At 54.1% G+C, this 18129-nt stretch overlaps 3 protein-coding genes across 3 annotated transcripts; 2 read left to right on the top strand and 1 right to left on the bottom strand.

Annotated features, from left to right (window-relative positions):
- Positions 1-2106: 2106 nt before the first annotated feature.
- GCG54_00009139 (uncharacterized protein) lies at positions 2107-3801 on the top strand (the record flags this gene model as incomplete). Its single annotated transcript, XM_045409088.1, has 3 exons — positions 2107-2710; positions 2770-3533; positions 3583-3801. 3 exons carry the CDS (start codon positions 2107-2109, stop codon positions 3799-3801), a joined length of 1587 nt encoding a protein of 528 aa, XP_045256333.1.
- Positions 3802-5512: 1711 nt separating this feature from the next.
- GCG54_00009138 (Protein kinase rad3) lies at positions 5513-15657 on the bottom strand (the record flags this gene model as incomplete). The annotated part of the gene is made up of 15 exons (XM_045409087.1): positions 5513-6151; positions 6206-6353; positions 6432-6530; positions 6639-6774; positions 7787-10528; positions 10579-11050; positions 11106-12350; positions 12399-12644; positions 12695-13171; positions 13219-13315; positions 13371-13535; positions 13585-13989; positions 14040-14320; positions 14367-15016; positions 15069-15657. The coding sequence occupies 15 exons, from the start codon at positions 15655-15657 to the stop codon at positions 5513-5515; spliced, it is 8391 nt and encodes a 2796-aa protein (XP_045256332.1).
- Positions 15658-16297: 640 nt separating this feature from the next.
- GCG54_00009137 (Efflux pump apf11) lies at positions 16298-18129 on the top strand (the record flags this gene model as incomplete). Its single annotated transcript, XM_045409086.1, has 4 exons — positions 16298-17344; positions 17397-17455; positions 17510-17757; positions 17834-18129. 4 exons carry the CDS (start codon positions 16298-16300, stop codon positions 18127-18129), a joined length of 1650 nt encoding a protein of 549 aa, XP_045256331.1.

Genomic DNA, 18129 nt, shown 5'->3' with positions numbered 1-18129 from the left:
CCCCCTGTTTCATCGGCTTCCCAGTAATAGCAACACAAGAATAAGGACTAAGGATCTAAATCAGGTCTTTCGCGCAGGTGAACCAGCTTCATGCGCCGGGCAGCACGCAAGACGAGCTCTTTTTCAGGGACACGAGGCTCCATTGTCCCAAACCTGGGGTGGCATTGAAGATGTAAGATGGAACGCTGGTGGAAGCAGCCGGACAGGCTGTTGAGAGACGCGGAAGTTGACAACGAGTGCGCAGTAGAACTTCAATACCCATCTAAGGCATTTTACTTGGATATCCATATGTCATATGCAGTATGCCGTATGCTGTATGCTGCATGCTTTTGTCGTCTGCCTGTCGTGTGTCATCACAAGTACCAAACATCTTCCCTCGTCCATTCAGAATCCTGAATTCGAGCCGCCAACAGCTGGTGGAAACTCGAGCTGGACCTCGGACTGGCCTTTTCTTTCTATTTGCGCCCTGCCTGCTGCCGCAGCGTCTAGACCTGCAAGTCACAAGTCAGGACCCTGTTCATTGGGCAGCCGGGAGATCGGTGAGAGCAGCAGCGCCCATTTGCCTGTTGCGCAACGGACACCTTCGTCAGGGCCCAAGAGGCGAACAAGCACTCAGCCTGCACCGCCGCCAGTGCCCAAGTGGATGCCTCGAATGCATCCAAGTGGATGATGAGGTGAATCGACGAGATTGCCTCGAGTCTTCTCTGCATCTTCTGTGCCTTTCCGCTGCCTACCGCCGTCGTGGTGCCCGTCGTCCTCTCGGCTTCTCTCGCTCTGCCCGTCATCCACCGCAGCAGCAACCTCACTCTGCCTCTGCTGCTACCAAGTGCAACCTTGCTTAAACTTCGTTGCTTTTGTTTGGCCAACCCGGCACAGCCTGCATCATTGACTCCTAGTTCCAGATTGCTGGAGCCTTCTGCCGTCCGCCTGTCCTCGTTCTTGCTTCATCTGACTGGGCAGGCAGCCTTCTGTGCAGCAGATCCGCCCGTAGGGCTTCCTTCCCGTCCGACGAACCCAAACCCAAACAAACACAGACCTATCCGTAAGGTAGAATCTGTTGAATCACTCGAAAGTCCATCGTGCCTACTCATCCAAAGAGCACAACGCTGCCCAAAATCCGGGGCCTCAACACCACACCCTCGATCGGCTTTGCGACGACATCCCTACCGTCCCGCTACCCGCAGCAACATAGACAAAACGTCGGGAACACCCCTGCTCAGTGACAGCGGACAGCGGTTCACCGCGCGGCGCACGCCCACAGTTGGAAGAAGTGGACAGAACCTACGAGCCAGCATCCAGCAACCTAACAAGCCCGCAAGCCAGGCCGCTGCATCGCGCAAACCCGGCCAGCCCCTCCCATTTCCATCACTGCCCTCTTCTTCCTGTTCCCGCCCACCTCACTACCACTCAACACCACTCACTCACTTACTCCCTCCCGCCAGTCCGTCCCTCCCAGTCCTGGTCCCAGTCCCAGCCCTGGTTCACGTCCACATCCACATCCACGGCCCCCTCCATCATCCACCATCCACCCATCCTCCTCCCCTCCAGCCCAAGTCCCAAGTCCCCCACGAACGGACGGCACACGCAGCCTGCTTCTCCTGCCGGTCTATATCACCTGTCGGTTGCCTTTACTACATACCACCTACCTACATACGCACTTACATACATACCCAGCTTCTGCTGCTGTGGTATGACGACGTTGCTCCCACTCTGACTCTTCTCTTCCCTCTTCCTCTCACTCACTCTTCTTCTCTTCACCCCCTCTTCTCACTCTCAGCCGGCTAAGCTCTAGCTCGGCCCTCTGATTAAAGTCCCATCCTCCCTACACTTCCGTCTTGCCGCTCACTCCTCAGCGCCGCGAGGGAAGTCTGGCTCTTTTCTAACCCATTTCCCGGGCCACTTCATTTGTTGCGCAAGATACCCGTGTCTGGTCACCTTAGTGTTGCCGACCCTCACGCTACCCTCTGCGCTACACGACCGCCAAACGGCTTACTACCCCGCCATTCATCCCACCTATTCAGACAAACTCCCCCAACAAACAACCACAAACGCCTTTGCTGCAGCTTCCCGAAACGATAAACGCTTATCGTTTTTCTTTCTGCAAAAATGGCTTACCGGTCCAACGAGTTCGAAGACCGTTTTTACGAGCCCCGCCGCGAGAGGGATTCGTCGAGCCGAGTCGCATTTAATGACGTCGAAGTCCGCGACAGGCCTCGTGAGCGCGAGGGCGACCGCCTCCGCTTCTTGCGTGAAGAGCGCGCTCCCGAGGCCGGTGCCATGGTTTTGAGCCGCCGCGAGGTTGAGTCGAGAGAGCTCTCAAGGCCTCGCCAGCGCACTCCGAGCCCTGTTTACCGCGAGCGTGTCATTCGTAGGGCTCGCAGCTCGTCTCCCCCGCACCATCACCACCACGACCAAGAGCTTGAGCGGTCAAGAGTCCGCATCTCTGAGCGCGAACGGGAGGTTCGCAGCCCTTCTCGCGGCCCTCCTCCCGAGCTGATCCGCGCTCGTTACGTTGAGCGACAACGCTCGCCATCTCCTCCACCTCCGGCCAGAGAACGCAGCCGTGTTGGTGTGCGCATCGTGGAAAAGGAAAGAGAGCGGATCCCGTCTCCTTCGCCCTCGCCTCCACCTGCACCTGCCCCTCCTCAGGTCATTCGTGGACCGACGATTGAGAGAGAAGTCATTACGCACTACCGCGATATTGACCATGGTAAGCAACACGAAACATTCACAAAAATTGGTATGAATCAAATATCTAACTTGGGCAAGGTGTCACTCGGGTCCCTAGCCCTCCCCCTCCTCCCCGCCCCGCACCTCGACCTATGACCCGGACTGAAGACCGGGAGCTGGACATCGACATCACGACCTCCCGCAACAGGACCGACATCGACATTCACCGATCAACAAGCCGTCACCGCTCTCCCAGCAGAGAGCGCCGGTCGCCCGCCTTCAAGGACAGTAGAGACCTTGTCATGAGCACCGATCGCCTGCGTATTGATGACCGCCAGTACTTTGGCTCCCGGCGTAGGGCTCATTCTGCTGCTGCCCGCACCCCTGTCGAGGAGGAGGCTGAGTACATCACCTCCAAGATTGACCAACGGGGCAAGATGGGCGAGGCCTGGGGTGGTGCCACAAAGGATTGGACCATCGTGGATGTGCCTCCCGGAACCGAGCGCGTGCAGATGGACGGCGCCGGCGGTGGCTCTGCCGAGGTGACCTGGCAGCGCTACAACGGAGTGAGGCGAGCCAAGTTCGTTCCTGAACGCGATGGTGCCCCTACTCCCGTCCCGGCTCCGGCCCCCGCCTTGCCCTCGCCCAGAGACTCTCGTGATCGTCTCAGTGTCCAGGTTTACGACCGCGAGACTGAGATTGATATCGAGAAGACCAAGGAGCGTCGTGCCCCTCCCAAGAAGCGTAATGAGATGTGGACCGAGATCACCAAGGACCTCGTCATTCGAGACGCCATCATCGAGCTGGGCTACGACTTTGAGGAGACGGAATATTTCTTCTACATTATGCAATACTTGAAATACGTAAGCTTTGTCTCCCGCATAGTTCACGGCCATCACTAACCATCCACAGGACGACGTTTTGGAGCTGGTCAAGGTCTCGGATGAGATCCGCCAATTCCGCAAGCACCGTGTGCGCGAGATTGAGTACGAAAAGGAGTGGCGCGACGACTGGGACCGCCGCCACGGACATCACCACCACCACCGCCTGCCTAGCAAATATGACGACGAGCGGGTCTATGAGCGCGAGGTTGTTTACGACAGCGCAAGAGAACGTCCCAGACGGTGGTAAACGTGCAGCACATGATGATTTACGGATATATAAATGCGGTTGCCCTGGCACCCATCCAAGGTGTGAGATCAGCGGGCGGTAAGGCGCTCTACAACGGATTCGGACTACAGAACATGTCATTTCGGTATGGGATGTACCGGCATTAGAGAACGGATCTGCCTCGGGGGGCTGTGTGTCTTCTTTTCTCATTTTACCCATTTACTGGCTTTTCTGCCCGGCACATGTGTAACGATTTACGAATACTACATAGCGGCGGAGAATAGGGCGGAGTTAGATTGTATTAGGACCAATAACGATTTATGACACAACTGCTTACTTGCCCGTCTGTGAGTCAATGTGACTGATCCAACTGCTGGGTATTCTATAAGTTGTTGACGTAGACAATAACACTGGTCATTTTGAAAGTACAACTTGTGCGTAGGTATATTGCCTGTGCAATAGCCGATGAACAACTGCTTCATGGTTTGAGCCCAACATGATGTCTGGTAGGTAGCATCACTCCGTTCAAGAAGAAGCGGCAGCAACGGCGAGAAATGTCTGCGTCGGCGGGTAATATTTACAAGTACCTTCAAGGGGTCGGATATGCCTGAAAGGCTTCTCTGTAAGAAAGATAGTGGTACTCATGGCGGTATACTGTCCGCCACTTGAAAATTATGAAATGTCACCCAGAAACACAGGTGATTTTGTTTTGGGCATAGACACAACGAGAAAGAAGTTCGGCATGCGGCAGTAACATGTGAAAACTAATAGCTGTCCCACTCCTACGGAGAAGATGAAGACTGGGCTCGAGGACTGGTCCCTCCCACCTAGCTTCCTTCCTTCCTTTCACACCTCCCCCTTCCACACTCATATCCCGCACCATGTGCCTGCCTTCCTTCCTTCCTTCGGGCCACCCTTCTAATCAAGGACGTCCGCCTTGTCACCGTCAACCAAGCCTGATGAAGGGCCAAGTGGTCCAGAGGTATAACAACGGTCTAAGTCGTTAGTTTGAACTCGTTATGAAGTCCCATATGATGGTTTCGTAGGGTCCGCGGTTTCGAATTCCGCGGTTGAGCTTTTTGCCTGCTTTTTCTTTTGCTTTCCCCCGTTGCTTCACTTTCTGTTTTTATCCTGGGGTTTGGTCGTTCTTTGTCTCTGTTTTCAACAATATACTTCGCCATGGCCGATTTCATCTCCAGACTTGGGATCGACTCACTGCATCACCCTTGTCAGTATGTCTCTACATCACGAACTTCAGCGACCTAAACACTTCCGCCACGTAGTCTTCACAACACCAAAAGAAACCTCACGCGAGCGATCATAAACCAGAGAATGACACCAAATATTGGAGTGGAAGTTTTCATAATCTTGAGCTCAGCGGTTAAAAATATCCAGCATTTCCCATAAAGCAACAGTACAAACTTTTTGTGTTCTTCTTTTCATGAGTTGTCCTCATCCAGGTAAATAAGTAAACAGTAGAAGCAAGTGGTGGTTGTACATCCTTCCCCCTAAAGGTCCATCATAGCTGAAAATAGAGTCGTCGCATCGGTGGGTATGAACTCGAAGAAGCAAATGGCTGCCAAGCGCGGCGCCTTCAGTTCCGGCAGAAGGGTTTCCCCCGGCCATTGAAACGCAAGAAACTCGTCAAACAAACGGCGATAGAGGCACGCCGCTCGGGGATCACAGCCGCCGATCTGTGACGGTCTCCGTAGGCATGCCAGCTCGACAAACCTCACTTGCGAGCACGACCGCGCTTGGGCTTGTCCTCGGCGGCAGCAGCAGGTGCAGCAGCAGCCTTCTTGCGGCCCTTGGGAGCGGCCTTCTTCGGCGCAGGCTTCTCCTCCTCCTCCTCCGACTCAGGGGTAGCCTCGGGTTCGGCCTCAGACTCCTCCTCCGACTCCTCAACCTTGGCCTTCTTCGTAGCCGCCCTCTTGGGAGCAGCCTTCTTCGCAGCGACGCCGCGCTTGGGGGCAGGCTTCTCCTCTTCTTCCTCCGACTCCTCCTTCACGGCGGACTTTCGAGCTCCACGCTTGGCCGCAGGCTTCTTCGGAGCCTCCTCCTCGTCGGACTCCTCCTTCACGGCAGACTTCCGGGCGCCGCGCTTGGCCGGAGCTTTCTTGGGCTTCTCCTCTTCCTCGTCCTCTTCGGCGGCAGCGGCTTTGGCAGCAGCAGCGGCCTTTCCACGCTTCGCCGGGGCTTTCTTGGGCTTCTCCTCCTCGTCCTCGGGCTCGGCCTTGGCAGCAGCCTTCTTGGCACGCTTCTTGGGCTTCTCCTCTTCGTCCTCATCGGCGGCGCCGGCGGACTTGCGACCGCGCTTCTTGCCGTTGGTGGCGGCGGGGGCAGGGGCTTCGTCCTTGGCCTCAGCGCCCTCCTGTCAATGTGTAAGTAAGTGGTACTTCATGAGTGCGTGAGGCTGCTAGCATACCTCGCCGTCGTCCCAGTCCTTGGGCTTCTTGCCGCGGATGCCGCGTTGACCGGGCTTGTTCATCCAAGGGTCGCCGTTGAAGTCTTCGGCAGAGATGTGGCCTTGCTTAATGGCGTCACGGATCTTCTGCTGCAGGTCGGAGTGCTCGCTGAGGGGCCAGTCAGCCATATGTTCATCATCGGATGCCATCTCATGAAAAGAGTGATGAAAAGACGCATGAACTTACCCCATCTCGTCGTATCCGTCAACTGCGTCAAAGTCGTATCCGCCACCCCTCTCGACAATATCGCGAAGGTGCGAGATCTGCTCGCCAGACACACAGCCCCTGTGCGATGAGTTGTCAGACTAGATTCCGCAGCCCTATACCAGCTTGGACATGATAATGAGATGACGAGGACCGGAGGGCTGAAGGAAGAGTGATTCTTCGGCTTACCAGTGCTTCCACCGCCAGGAGCCATGGCCCATGATCTCAGTCCACGTGCCGAAGCGCAGCGAGCCCTTCATGCACTTTTGGGCCTCCTTCTTGCAGACGCCATCCTGACATCCGGCGCGGTTGTTAGGCGACACCTCTATATCGCAAAGGAAAACGGTTAGCAGTTACTAGGCGTGATGCGCCGAAGAAGAGAAGAGAGAGAAAAGAAATAGCCATTGGTGGTATATGGAAATAGAGCTTCTCCAAGGGTTGAGGCTCTCATGACGTAAGGTTCAGGTAGCTTGACGCGTCCGCATCCGACGCGACCGCTGCGCCCGTCGCCTGCCGGGCGCCCGTGGCCTTCCTCATCGGTGCGACGAAGGGAAAAAAACAATGAACCTACCAACACGATAATCAGGCATCTTGAATACTTTGAATTCCGATCGTTCGGCAGATGGAAGAGGATGCTTTGGGCGATTTGAAAATAAAAGGGGGGGGTTTGAGAGAGAAAATCAGGGTTGGGAAGAAAAAGAAACGAGAAGGAGGGAAATGAAGGAGGGAAAGCTCGGGGAAGGCAAGCTGTAGCAGCGTAGCGGTCGCAAATTTCAATGGGAAAGCTGGCAGGAAAGGGGTGTGTTCTCGTCGTTGGTTTAAGGTGACAGCTCCAGCGCGTTCAGGTACCGTCCCCCCTGACTTTAGGCAGGCAGGTGCCCCCAAGCTTCCCGTGTCCTGTAGCTCCAGTGCTTGAGGGGCCCCGGCGCAGCAGCCTAACGCTCGCCAGGCAGCCAGCGGGACACGAGAGGCACAGCTAGCGACCCCGGATCAAGTATGCTCGACACGTGTTGTACGATGGAAGGGAGGAATGCGAGCGAACCGTCTTATCTTTGAAACAAACAACAGACACGTCAGATGCTCTTCCTTTGACAGACAATGGTCGAGATCGCGCTAGAATCGTACCAGGTATGCATCGGTAGACAAAGGCTACTTACTTAATGTTGCCTTCGTTTTCATCGAATATCATACAGCTTTTGCGTAAACCACCAACACCAAATCTCAGTGATCCCCTTCGTCCCGGCTTTCTTATCAAAGCCCATGTCTACCTCCAATCCCAATACATCATAAACATGCAATCTCCCCCAAAACTCCAAACTACAAGAAGGGACACCAACCAATGTACATGGCCGCCAGGTTCCTGGGATCGACCGCCTGCTTGATCAACTCCTCCACTTGCCCCTCGACTCCCAGCGGAATAGGATCCGGACCCATCAGGCCCCTCACCTTCCGCTTGATACTGTCGACGACGAGCTGCGGCTGCATCCGCGGCGCGCCATCCGATCTGCGGCTTGTTTTCTTCTCCTTTTGCAGATCCAAGGTGGGGTCATAGATGAACGCCTCGAGAATCGTCATCAGCGTCTCCTCCTGTTGCCGCAGGATACCCAGCGTCAACTCGCTGCAGTGACGGAAGGGTCCCTCGTATCCGTAGATGCCCATGGCAGCAACCATGTTGTGTGTCAGACGGAAAGGCACCCTCTCCGGTTGTGCGAACGTCAGTCCTTTATCGAACAGACAATTGAAGTCGACGTGGAAGATTCCGCCGTTGTCGCGCTCGAGCAGGACATTCTCGCCGTGGCGGTCGCCCAGACCGAGGATGGTGCCGACCATCGACATGACCGCGCAAGAGCGGGTGTACTTCAGCCGAGCCGAGAACCATGTCGAGGGATGAGGGAAGCGCTGCACGAACCAATACTGCAGCACTGGCGGGAACGTCCCCAGCACGCCCTCCGTGAAGATCTTGATATTATTCGGCCCCGTCACAGCCTCGGACATCATCCTCTTGATCTGGTTATAGTCAGGATGGACGGACCGAGACTTGTACTGGTCCAAAAGGATCTCGCGGAGAGTCTTGAGCCCATCGACCCATTCGATGATGCCACACTCTTCGTTGAGAGGCACGACGGCGTACGTCTTGATGTATAGTTGACGCCTGCTGGCCTCGGCGTCACGTTTGAGTGACCGGTTAATCATTCCGTTGAACTCCATTAGACGCTGGTCTGTTCGCAGGTCGTCCTTCGGTTTGATCATGAGCATGTAGTTCTTGCCATCCGTTCCGCGACACGTTAGCCGCCTCGGTTTAGCCAGCGATCCTAGAACCAGGACCTCATCTAGGAAGGAGTCGATGGTGATAACATCTTGAGAGAATGCCTTGTGCTTCTTGACATTATCTGTTAATGTCGGCAACGTAGCTGTCAGACAAGACTCAATGGGGACCACTAGGGGGCAGGGCGTGCATTTATGGTTGAAGTTGAGATCTCGCGTGATGCTTGCCACCGTCGTCCTGTTGCTCTGGAAGTCACCATTGTTGCAAGCCAGCAGAAGCTGCTCTGCGAGTTTCTCGCCCATTCTCAGTAGCTGCTTGAGGTCATAGCTGCTTCCTTCAACCTTCTTGGAGATCCCCTTCAGCGCTTGCAAGATATGTTGACCTCGCACTCTCCGCTCTGAAGCTTGTCTCGTGGTCATGATCCCGAACAAGCCCCACAGTGCTTGTCGAGGATGTGACTCCACAACTTTGGTGACAATGCGTGTCAGGCGTTCAAACACAGCTTGATTCTGGTGGGCAATTCGCGCAACGATCTGCGGGAGAGCCGTGTAAAATATGTAGGCCGGAAGGCGAGCGATGTATTTGTCGAGGAAGGCATGAAGGAGATTGAGCTGCTCCGTCCGCCTCCTATGGAGCTCGCGGGACAACGAGACCTTGCCTTCGGGAGCCTTGTCCACTTGTGCTCCCAATTCGAGCCATAATGTCAAAATTCTCGGCAAGGTCTGGTAAAGATATTTGGTGCCATAGTTGAGTGATCGAAGATAGTTCTCAATCACCAGTCTGGCAATTTCACCTTGAACAAAGGCGTCACTTTGCTCATCAGGTTTCAGAGGCTTCTCGGTCTCCAGCAGCTTTTTGTAGTAACGTCCGAGGTAGTAATGGCCCTTCTCCCACGATGAGTTTGTCTTGGGAGGCTGTTGATACTTAACGCGCAGAGCAGCGTTGTTCGTTTGGCCTGCCGCATCCAACCACTTGGCAAGCATAAGCTGTGCTCTGGCTGTCAGAAGTCTCTGCTGCGAGTCAAGGCCCCGGACGGAAGACGTGCTATTTGTTTGCGTCATGAAGTTGTTGGATTCGATGGCGCCCTGGAGAACCTGAATCGCCTTGCGTGTGTGACCGTCTTTCCAAAGGAGTCGGGCATTCTCAATGACGGCGGCATTGTCTTTTAGTTGAGAAGCATGGAGAACTGCATTAAATGATTGATGTGTGGAATTCGCTTTTCTAGCCAGACGCGCACTGGAAAGCCAAGACGAGGAGATGTCTGAGTCGCAAAACTTGGGTCTGATTGTTGTTAGAAGAGGCTCGTTGACAGGCATCGGGGAAATATACCGTGAGAGCTCCATGGCTGCTCTGCGAATTCCCAAGAGGTATTGTTTGTCATTGACATATGCACCTAGAACTTCCAATCGCCGGTTCAGCATTGTCAAAACGTCTTGGCGAGTATCATCATTCCCTTCCTGCATCCCAACAATGATTTCCAGATCGGTCAGTACGTGGCATCGAAGCCTCAGATCGTGGCAGGCTTGTAGGGACGATGTCGCGGAATAAGTCATCGCCGAGGCAATCTTCTCTCTCATACTCTGCAACATTTGAGAGATTGCGACTCCCTCGGCGCCCTCTTGCTTCAGAGTGTTGAAGATCTGGCCGACGCTAACGTTAAAGTCTTCCAAAGTGCTGCCATGAAAACGGCTCGTGTACTTGGATAGAGTGTCCCATCTGCGGGTCGCCCAGGCTGCCTCGACTGCATACGGAACAATTTTGTTTTCCATCGACGGTTCCGTATGCATACCTTCAACATAGTTGAGCAGAACATCTACACCTATCAGTTTTATTTTTTTTTGAGGGGTGTCGCAAGATACTCACCATGTTGTCCAGATTGTTTCAGGCAGTTCAGTAGGTCAACCTGTACGTCAATGTTGTTGGGCTCTTCTGCCAACTTGATCTCATACCATGTCTGAGCCGCCGTGTATCTGCCTGCCTTCTTGTGACTGAGGATTTGTTGGTTTATATCGAGAACGTGGAGGTGAGCCGAAATCCCCTCTAGCCCATCAGGCTCGTCAATCTGGGTGTATATATCCTGCAATTGCTCGAGGAGCAGCGTTCTTTGCTGGGGGTCGCTCTTCTCGACCTCCATTTGTTGGGCGTGTTGCTCGAGGTGGAACAGGGCTCTTGGATATTCCCTGCAGTCCATAGCTCGCTGGGAAATCAAGACCGGCGGAATTGTGCTCAACAGGTCATCCACCCTTGCTATGGACGGAAGATCGCTGTCGTTTTTGCGCCTAGCATTCTTTTCCTGCAGCCACCTGCTTGCATAATCAAGCACTCGGAAGACGGCCTATGTTCTGCTTAGCAAAGTCGTCACATATATTTGGGATGGGCTGCCTCGTTACCTCACAGTAAAGCTTCGTATCCTCCCTCTCCGCGTACGGAGCATCTTCGGCAAGCTGGTGCTGGAGGATGCCAACCAGCTCGCCGATAATATTGTCACGATCTTTCCGCGTGCTTCTGTTGCCAATAATGACGTGGAGGACCAAGTATGGAAGCAGGAACTCTGCTACCGCGACATCCTTGACCCGGATAGTACGAGCCAGCGGCCCAAAAATGAGATCTGCGTGCCAATTCTGTCCTCTACGTAAAAGATCCATGGTGAAGGAACGCATCCAATTCCCATACGGCTTTCCCGGACGGAAAATGGGATACTCAACAGGCGCAGGCGTGACAGGTGTTAAGACGTATTTGGAGGTCAAAAACGGGGTCAGAGTCTCCCGAATGCCTTCGGGTAGAGTGAGCCATTTTCTGTAGATCAGATCGCCGTCTCTCATTCCAGTGCTTCGGAAGGCACAGGCTGCCTTGATATCCACTTTGTCCAGGAGTTCTTGCATGGCAAAAGACAAGAAGCCTTGGAGCTTTGTGTCTGTTGTGGAAAGGAAGGCCTTGACCAGGATTTGCTCCAGGATGAAGAGCACAAAGTCCGTCGTCTCGTCTGCGTTCTCAAAGTTGTTCAACAAAACCATGGACTTCTGCTCTCTGACAGCCTCAATTCTGTTAGAGTCAAGGCACCCGACCAGACCGATGCATTGAGTACACAGGCTAGCGATTTCGGGCTGCACGGTGCTGTACTCTGAAGCGCAATCGAGCAAGGCGCGGAGCAGCGTCGACAACACAGGATCCGGCTGCTGACCAATCGCGGACGTCTGTAGGGAACCGCTGTGCTGTTTGAGGTATTCGACAAGCTCTCTGAGAGCCTGAAGCACAACGCCCGAGTTCTCGTGTGCCACTCGGGCTGCAAAGATGGCAAATGCTGTCCTGCTTTCGATGGGTTGATCTCGGCGCACTTTTTGGAGCTGAGCTTCCAGTTCAGCCAGTTCAGGAATATGTGCCAATGATGGCAACTTCCAGATGTACATCTCGATTACTGCGCTGAAGTGCTTGAGAATGGTGGAAATCAGATGTTTGGCCTTGATGCGTGTGTTGTCGTCAAACACGGGCCAATAATGATTGATAATGAAGAACGTCGTTTCCAACAAGACTTCAACGTCCTCTTCTTCAAGGTAGGTGAGAAGGACAGCCCAGCAGGAAAACGCCGCCTCTCTGAGCTCGTCCTGAGCAATAGCCGACAGAAGACAAGCAGCAATCTACAGGGATCAGTAAAGGCAGCCAGTGTGATGGTCGCGTCAACTCACATGTGGCCGAGCAATGCGCACGTAAGACTGACAAAGCTTGATCGTTTCCTCCAATGCTCGAATGCAACGTATTTGTTCCTCGGGAGGCGGGCATAGCCCATGAAAATCATTGATCACGTCCGCCAGGCGAGCCATGAGGCCAAGCATGTACGCCTGGAGGAAACGCCCGATGAGATTGCCCTTTTTGGGCTTCTCCTTGTTCGCGGCCATAACCAAGTTGCACATTGTGGTAATGGCATCGATAACCTCGAAATAAATCAGTAAGAATGCGGAATTTTCATAGCGTAACAACTCACACGGGCCTTGCGGGCCTCGTCTGCTTCAGCCGCAGCTTTGAGTAGCTCGAGGACAACCATAACAAGTTCGGCCTGTATCACATCAGCCAGCGTGGTATCAGCGAGAGTTGGCGCAAACTCGACAAGCCTCGCCATGGTGAATTGCGCCACGTCCGGCACGTCTTGCACTAGAAGCAATCCGAGGACTGGACCGATATTGATAGAGTCCATCACCGGGAAACCAACGTCCTTTTCCCCACGGGCCTCAGCAATCTTTTGGACCACATCCCTCTTCTTCATCAATACCAGCCATGGCAGAGCATGAGTTTGGATGAGGAGAAGAAACTCGTTCACAGAGATTTGCAAGATTTCGGCTAGCGATCGGCTGATTTGCGGTCGTGCCACCATATCTTTTACAGCGAAGTAGGCGAGATTTCTCCAGAAAGGCTCGAACAAGCGGCGTGGTGCTACATGGCGGGCAGCAGCTAAGTTGTTGATCTGAATACGTCAGTCAAGGTGACTCAAAGATGGCACCAAGAACATACCTCATTGAAGGCACAGGAAGATATCAGACTGTTGCTGCTTCCGAGATATTCGAGTAACTGGTGTAGTACTATGTTTAGTTCGTCCCCGGTGACCACTCTAAGTGATGTCAATATCTCGGCCAATAGATGATGCTGTTGTCACTGATGCCTACCGTCCCAGCTGGCTCCACGCCATCACCCCAGTCTCGTGAAAGATGACTGCATCCTTTTCCGATGCAGCTTTGAGAAGACCAAGCGCGTTCTTGCGATTTCGGTGTACGACACTGATGTCTATCGTGCTAGAGGCTGGTTTCCTCAAGAAGAGAGCCAAAGCCCGTCTGTCGAATAAAATTAGCCATGCAAGATGGGCAAGACAGGGAAGCATACCCTGAAGCGATGCGTATTTCTCTGATAGAGCTATGCAATCCTTGCAGACACCACTGCCCCAAAGGAGAAGTCTCGAGATCAAACAACTCAGCTTCATCTGCATGATTTATGACGCGTCTGAGGGCGATCATCGCCACTACCCTTGGCCTCCTGGAGTCCTTGAAGGAAGGGAGGTTGATGAGTTTTGTGAATATCGATTGGGCCTCTCTCTTCGTTTCTGTGTCAACAGGTTCGGGCCTGTTCACTCCTTCCTCTTTGCGATCGCATACGTCACAACTGATCTTTCCGTCCTTCCCTGCGAGTGGGCTACCCGTCTGAGGGATCGCGTCCGCAGCGCAGCAAATGCGAGAGATCAAATCAATGGCTAGGCATTGGCTCTTGACATTGATACGTGGATAGGCGTTTCTAGAGAAGTTAGCCTCCCCCAATGGAACTGGGGAAACACGACGCCTTACAAAAACTTGTGTTCCAGGTTGCCTAGATCGTTCACAACCCCTAGAACTTCGTCAATGCGTGCTGTCAATTCTACGAGCTCATTGCCTTCAGTCAGGACTTTCCGCCGCTTGGTTGCAGGCTCGTCGTCTACTGTGACGCTTTCTGTGTCACTTTCGGCGATGCCAAGACGTTCGACCAGAGTTCGTAATTCGGAGTCAGTGAAGCAAGCTGGCAGGGTTGCGTCGTCTAATTTCGAGGGTACAGTCGGTGCTGTTGCTTGTTTAAGGACACTGATAGAACGCTGCGCATGTCAGTGCTAGATCAGAGAGTGAAGAGCATCAACGTACTGAGAAGTCACTTGGTTCCCCTAATACAGGTACTTCGATGCAGAGCAGCTCGAGTGGCCAAACAACCTGAGGTGCTGCCAATCTTCCGATCTCTCGGTCTACCAGCGACACTTGGGCGAGTCTCAGAAGTGCTTTACAGAGTGTTCTCCTCGCAGCTTGACTCGATTCATCTGGGCCTGCAATCTCATCCGGCCGTGCTGCGAGCTCGGCACACAATAACGCCAGAGAAGTGTACGCTTTCTGCGGGAGCAAAGCTTTCTTGCCTGTAGGCAGCTCGTCTGGAAGCAGGCCAAGGGATACGTTGAGCAAATCAGCCTTTGCGCTTGGGGCAACGGGCTGCCATGTGTTTTGCACAGCACGTAGGGAAAGCAACGATTCGAGCAACCATAGCCTCAGCTCGACAAACGGCGCGCGAGACAGAGGGCTCGAGTATCTAGCAATGGACGGGTGTGCGAGTGTTGATATTAGAGCTGCTGCTTGGCGCACGGCTTGTGACGCATGCGGGACAGCGTATGTAGTCTGTTGTACGAAGAGTATGCCAGGTTTTCCCAGGAGCAGCTCGAGTGTACCGGCAGGAGGAAGGCTCATGTCTATAGTCGCATCCTGTGCAGGGGCAATAGGCGCCGTCTCTTGTAAGCGAGACAGGAGAGCTGTGACCATTAGTCATCTTGGTGCGTTGACGCATGCTGATGTTCAACTCACCATTGCTTGTTTCTCGCAGGTAGAGCAGCATGGACGACAGCAGCGCTCCCATTGACCCAACTCCACTCACCACCAAGATGATGAACCGAAAGAACTCCTCGATTGGAGCCGTGAGGTCAAGGCAGCGAGCATGGCCAAGCAGTTTCAGGACCTTGGGAAAGACCCAGACCCAAAGTGGCTCCTCCCCGCGGAACACGAACTGTTTTCCGTCCGTGGTATAGTTCATAACAATCGGTGTCTCCTCAATTGTGACTTTCAAGAAGTTAATCGCCTTCAATGCCTCGCTCCGTATAACCTTCTTGTCAGCGAAGGGATCATCGAGCTTGATTCCGTCTAGGACGACGCGGGAATAGACGTATATGAGCATATGATTGTGCTCCGTTCGTTCGTCGGGCGTTCGCAGCAGACCGGGGTTGTTCTTGACCCGCTCGATGACGGCGGACAAGCTTCTCAGCTCGGTGTTCTCATCGGATCGTGTGGACTTTGTCGAAGCAGGAAGGTTTTCGACGAGCTGGGCGGCTAACGTGGAGGGAGGCGGCGCATTGGCAACTGCGCCAGCAGGTTTGCCGTACAGCTGTTCTGCCGCCATGGTCTCGTCGGCATCGTCTCTTGGCCCGGGGAAAGCTTGGAGGCGAGAGAATGAGGGCAGCGAGGAAGATTTCCGCTGGAGGAGCTCACGGCGCTCGCTGCGAAAAAACGACCAAGACGTGAAATGCGACTTCGTCAAGCTCAAGGCAGCCCAACCCCACCAGCGCGTCGAGCGTGGCGCACTGTACGCGGAATCACGTGGTCGTCTGTCCGGTCGTCTCTAGTACGTAAGCAAACTTGGTCCGAGCTTCTGGGACTTCCCAACCCGGAAATATCTCCAATTCCAGATTGGTGGAGCGAATGTTGCGGCACGCCTCAGGTTGACCGTCCATACTCACTCTCACCGGAGGGTTTTGAACGATGGCGTCAGCTTCGTTATGCCCGCGTTCCCCTGGGAACTTTCGTCTTTCCTCGTTCGTTTGTTAACATGAATCTCGGTTGATTGGTAATCCTGGAGCTTTCTTGCAAAAATTGCAAGTGATTGGCCCAGGTTGTCCCAATCACCTGATTCTTGCACGCCCTTGCAAGTGCAAATGCGACGTCTTTGGGGAGTCGTGCTGACGATATAATCATTCAGCCAGAACCTCGTTCTACATCAATTTCTAATGTTTCTCATCCAATCCGCTCACTGATTTTACGCAATGATTGGTCTCAAAGAGGCAATGCCAGAGGCCTGGTTGATCCAGGATGCCCCAAGCCAAGCGGCGTCAATCATCGAGATGCAATCTCTGAAGCCTTCAAAGAGTAAAAGCAGCCAAACACGAAAGTCTCTGGACCAGAATGACACTATCCATACGCAACCTACAACAGACACCGAGAACCCAACTGGCAACCCCTCCAGAAATGTCTCCAAGGCAAAAGGCGTCACCGTCATCGTCACACTCGCAGGCGTCAACTTCCTCAACACGATGGGATCAGGCATCCTCATCGCCGCCCTCCCACGAATCGCCGCGGACGTGGGCCTTGCCGATGGTCTCTCGCTATGGCCAGCCGCGGTCTATTCCCTGGCAGCAGGCTGTCTCCTCCTCATCTTCGGCGCCGTCGCCGACGTCGTAGGCGCAAAACTGATGTGGCTGACGGGCAGCTTTCTCTACGCCATCTTTACGGTAGCCGTCGGCCTAGCCAGGACCGGTATCCAGCTCATCCTCTTCCGCACGGTGCTGGGAATCTCAATCTCAATGTGCCTCCCGACCGCCATGAGCTTCATCACGAGCACCTTTCCCAAGGGGAACTGGCGCAACATCGCCTTCTCCATGAACGGCATCGGATTCCCTTTGGGCTATGCGCTTGGTCTGGTCGTCGGTGGAATTGTCGCGGACACCATCGGATGGCGGTGGGGGTACTACATAATGGCCATGATCAACGTCTGCCTCTCAACTGCGGCAATCTGGTCTCTTCCATCTGTGCATCGACAGTCTGAGAAGACGTGGACTCGCCGTCTTGCCGAGGATATTGACTGGATCGGGGCTGTCATTGTGAGCGTCGCTTTGGGTCTACTGCTGTATGTTCTAGCGATGACGACCTCGTCTTACACGAAACTCAATGACGCCTCCAACATTGCTCTTCTGGTCGTAGCCGTAGTTTTGTTGGTTGCTTTCCCGGTTTGGATGGACTTCCAAGTCAAGAAGAATCGACCGGCGCTCATTCCGAACCGTTTGTGGCGAAATGCAGCCTTCACATCCATCTGCGTAAGTCGGCTTCTCTGATCACACACTCAACATTGCATCTTACACCGAACAGGTATCCATATTTCTCAGTTGGGCCGCACTGAATTCGATTCAGTACTTCATCATGTTATTGTGAGTTAAAGGCAGTCTCAAATTAAGAACTCAAAGACTTATTTGTCGTTCTAGTTTCCAAGAAGTCCAACACGTATCCGCTCTCCAAAGCTCTCTCCGCTTCCTCCCACACATCATCACAGGCACAATCGTGAACATGGCGTGCGCATACCTGGTCTCCAGAGTCAAAGTCCAATCCCTAGCCGGCGTCTCCGCTCTCATCACCATCGCCGCGCCCCTCGCGATGGCTACGGTCAAAATTGACGGCTACTACTGGTACGCGCCCTTTTGGGCCCTCGCCCTATCGCCAGTCAGTGCAGACGGTATAGCACCCCTTTTTGCCTCCCCTGTGCTCTTTAGAAGCAACCACAAGACTGACGCAACACACAACAACAACAGCCCTCTTCACCGTCTCGAATCTCATCATCTCCGACGCCTTCCCGGCAGACCTCCAATCCCTCGCTGGCGGCGTCTTCGCCGAGGTCGGCCAGATCGGCAACGCGGTGGGCCTAGCCGTGACAGCGGCCATCGCGTCCTCCGTGACGGAGCACTCGACCGCCGCCGACGATAGGGAAGCGCGCATGACCGGCTACCGCGCCGGATTCTGGACCATCTTCGCGGCGACGGTGGCCGTCGTCGTCATTGCGTTCTGGGGGCTGAGGAAGGGCGGCACGGTTGGAAAGAAGGACGACTAA

The sequence above is a fragment of the Colletotrichum gloeosporioides genome (assembly GCF_011800055.1).
Source record: "Colletotrichum gloeosporioides strain Lc1 chromosome Unknown consensus_117, whole genome shotgun sequence".
In the NCBI taxonomy this organism is placed as follows: Eukaryota; Fungi; Ascomycota; class Sordariomycetes; order Glomerellales; family Glomerellaceae; genus Colletotrichum; species Colletotrichum gloeosporioides.
This window is presented reverse-complemented; position numbering and strand designations above follow the sequence as displayed.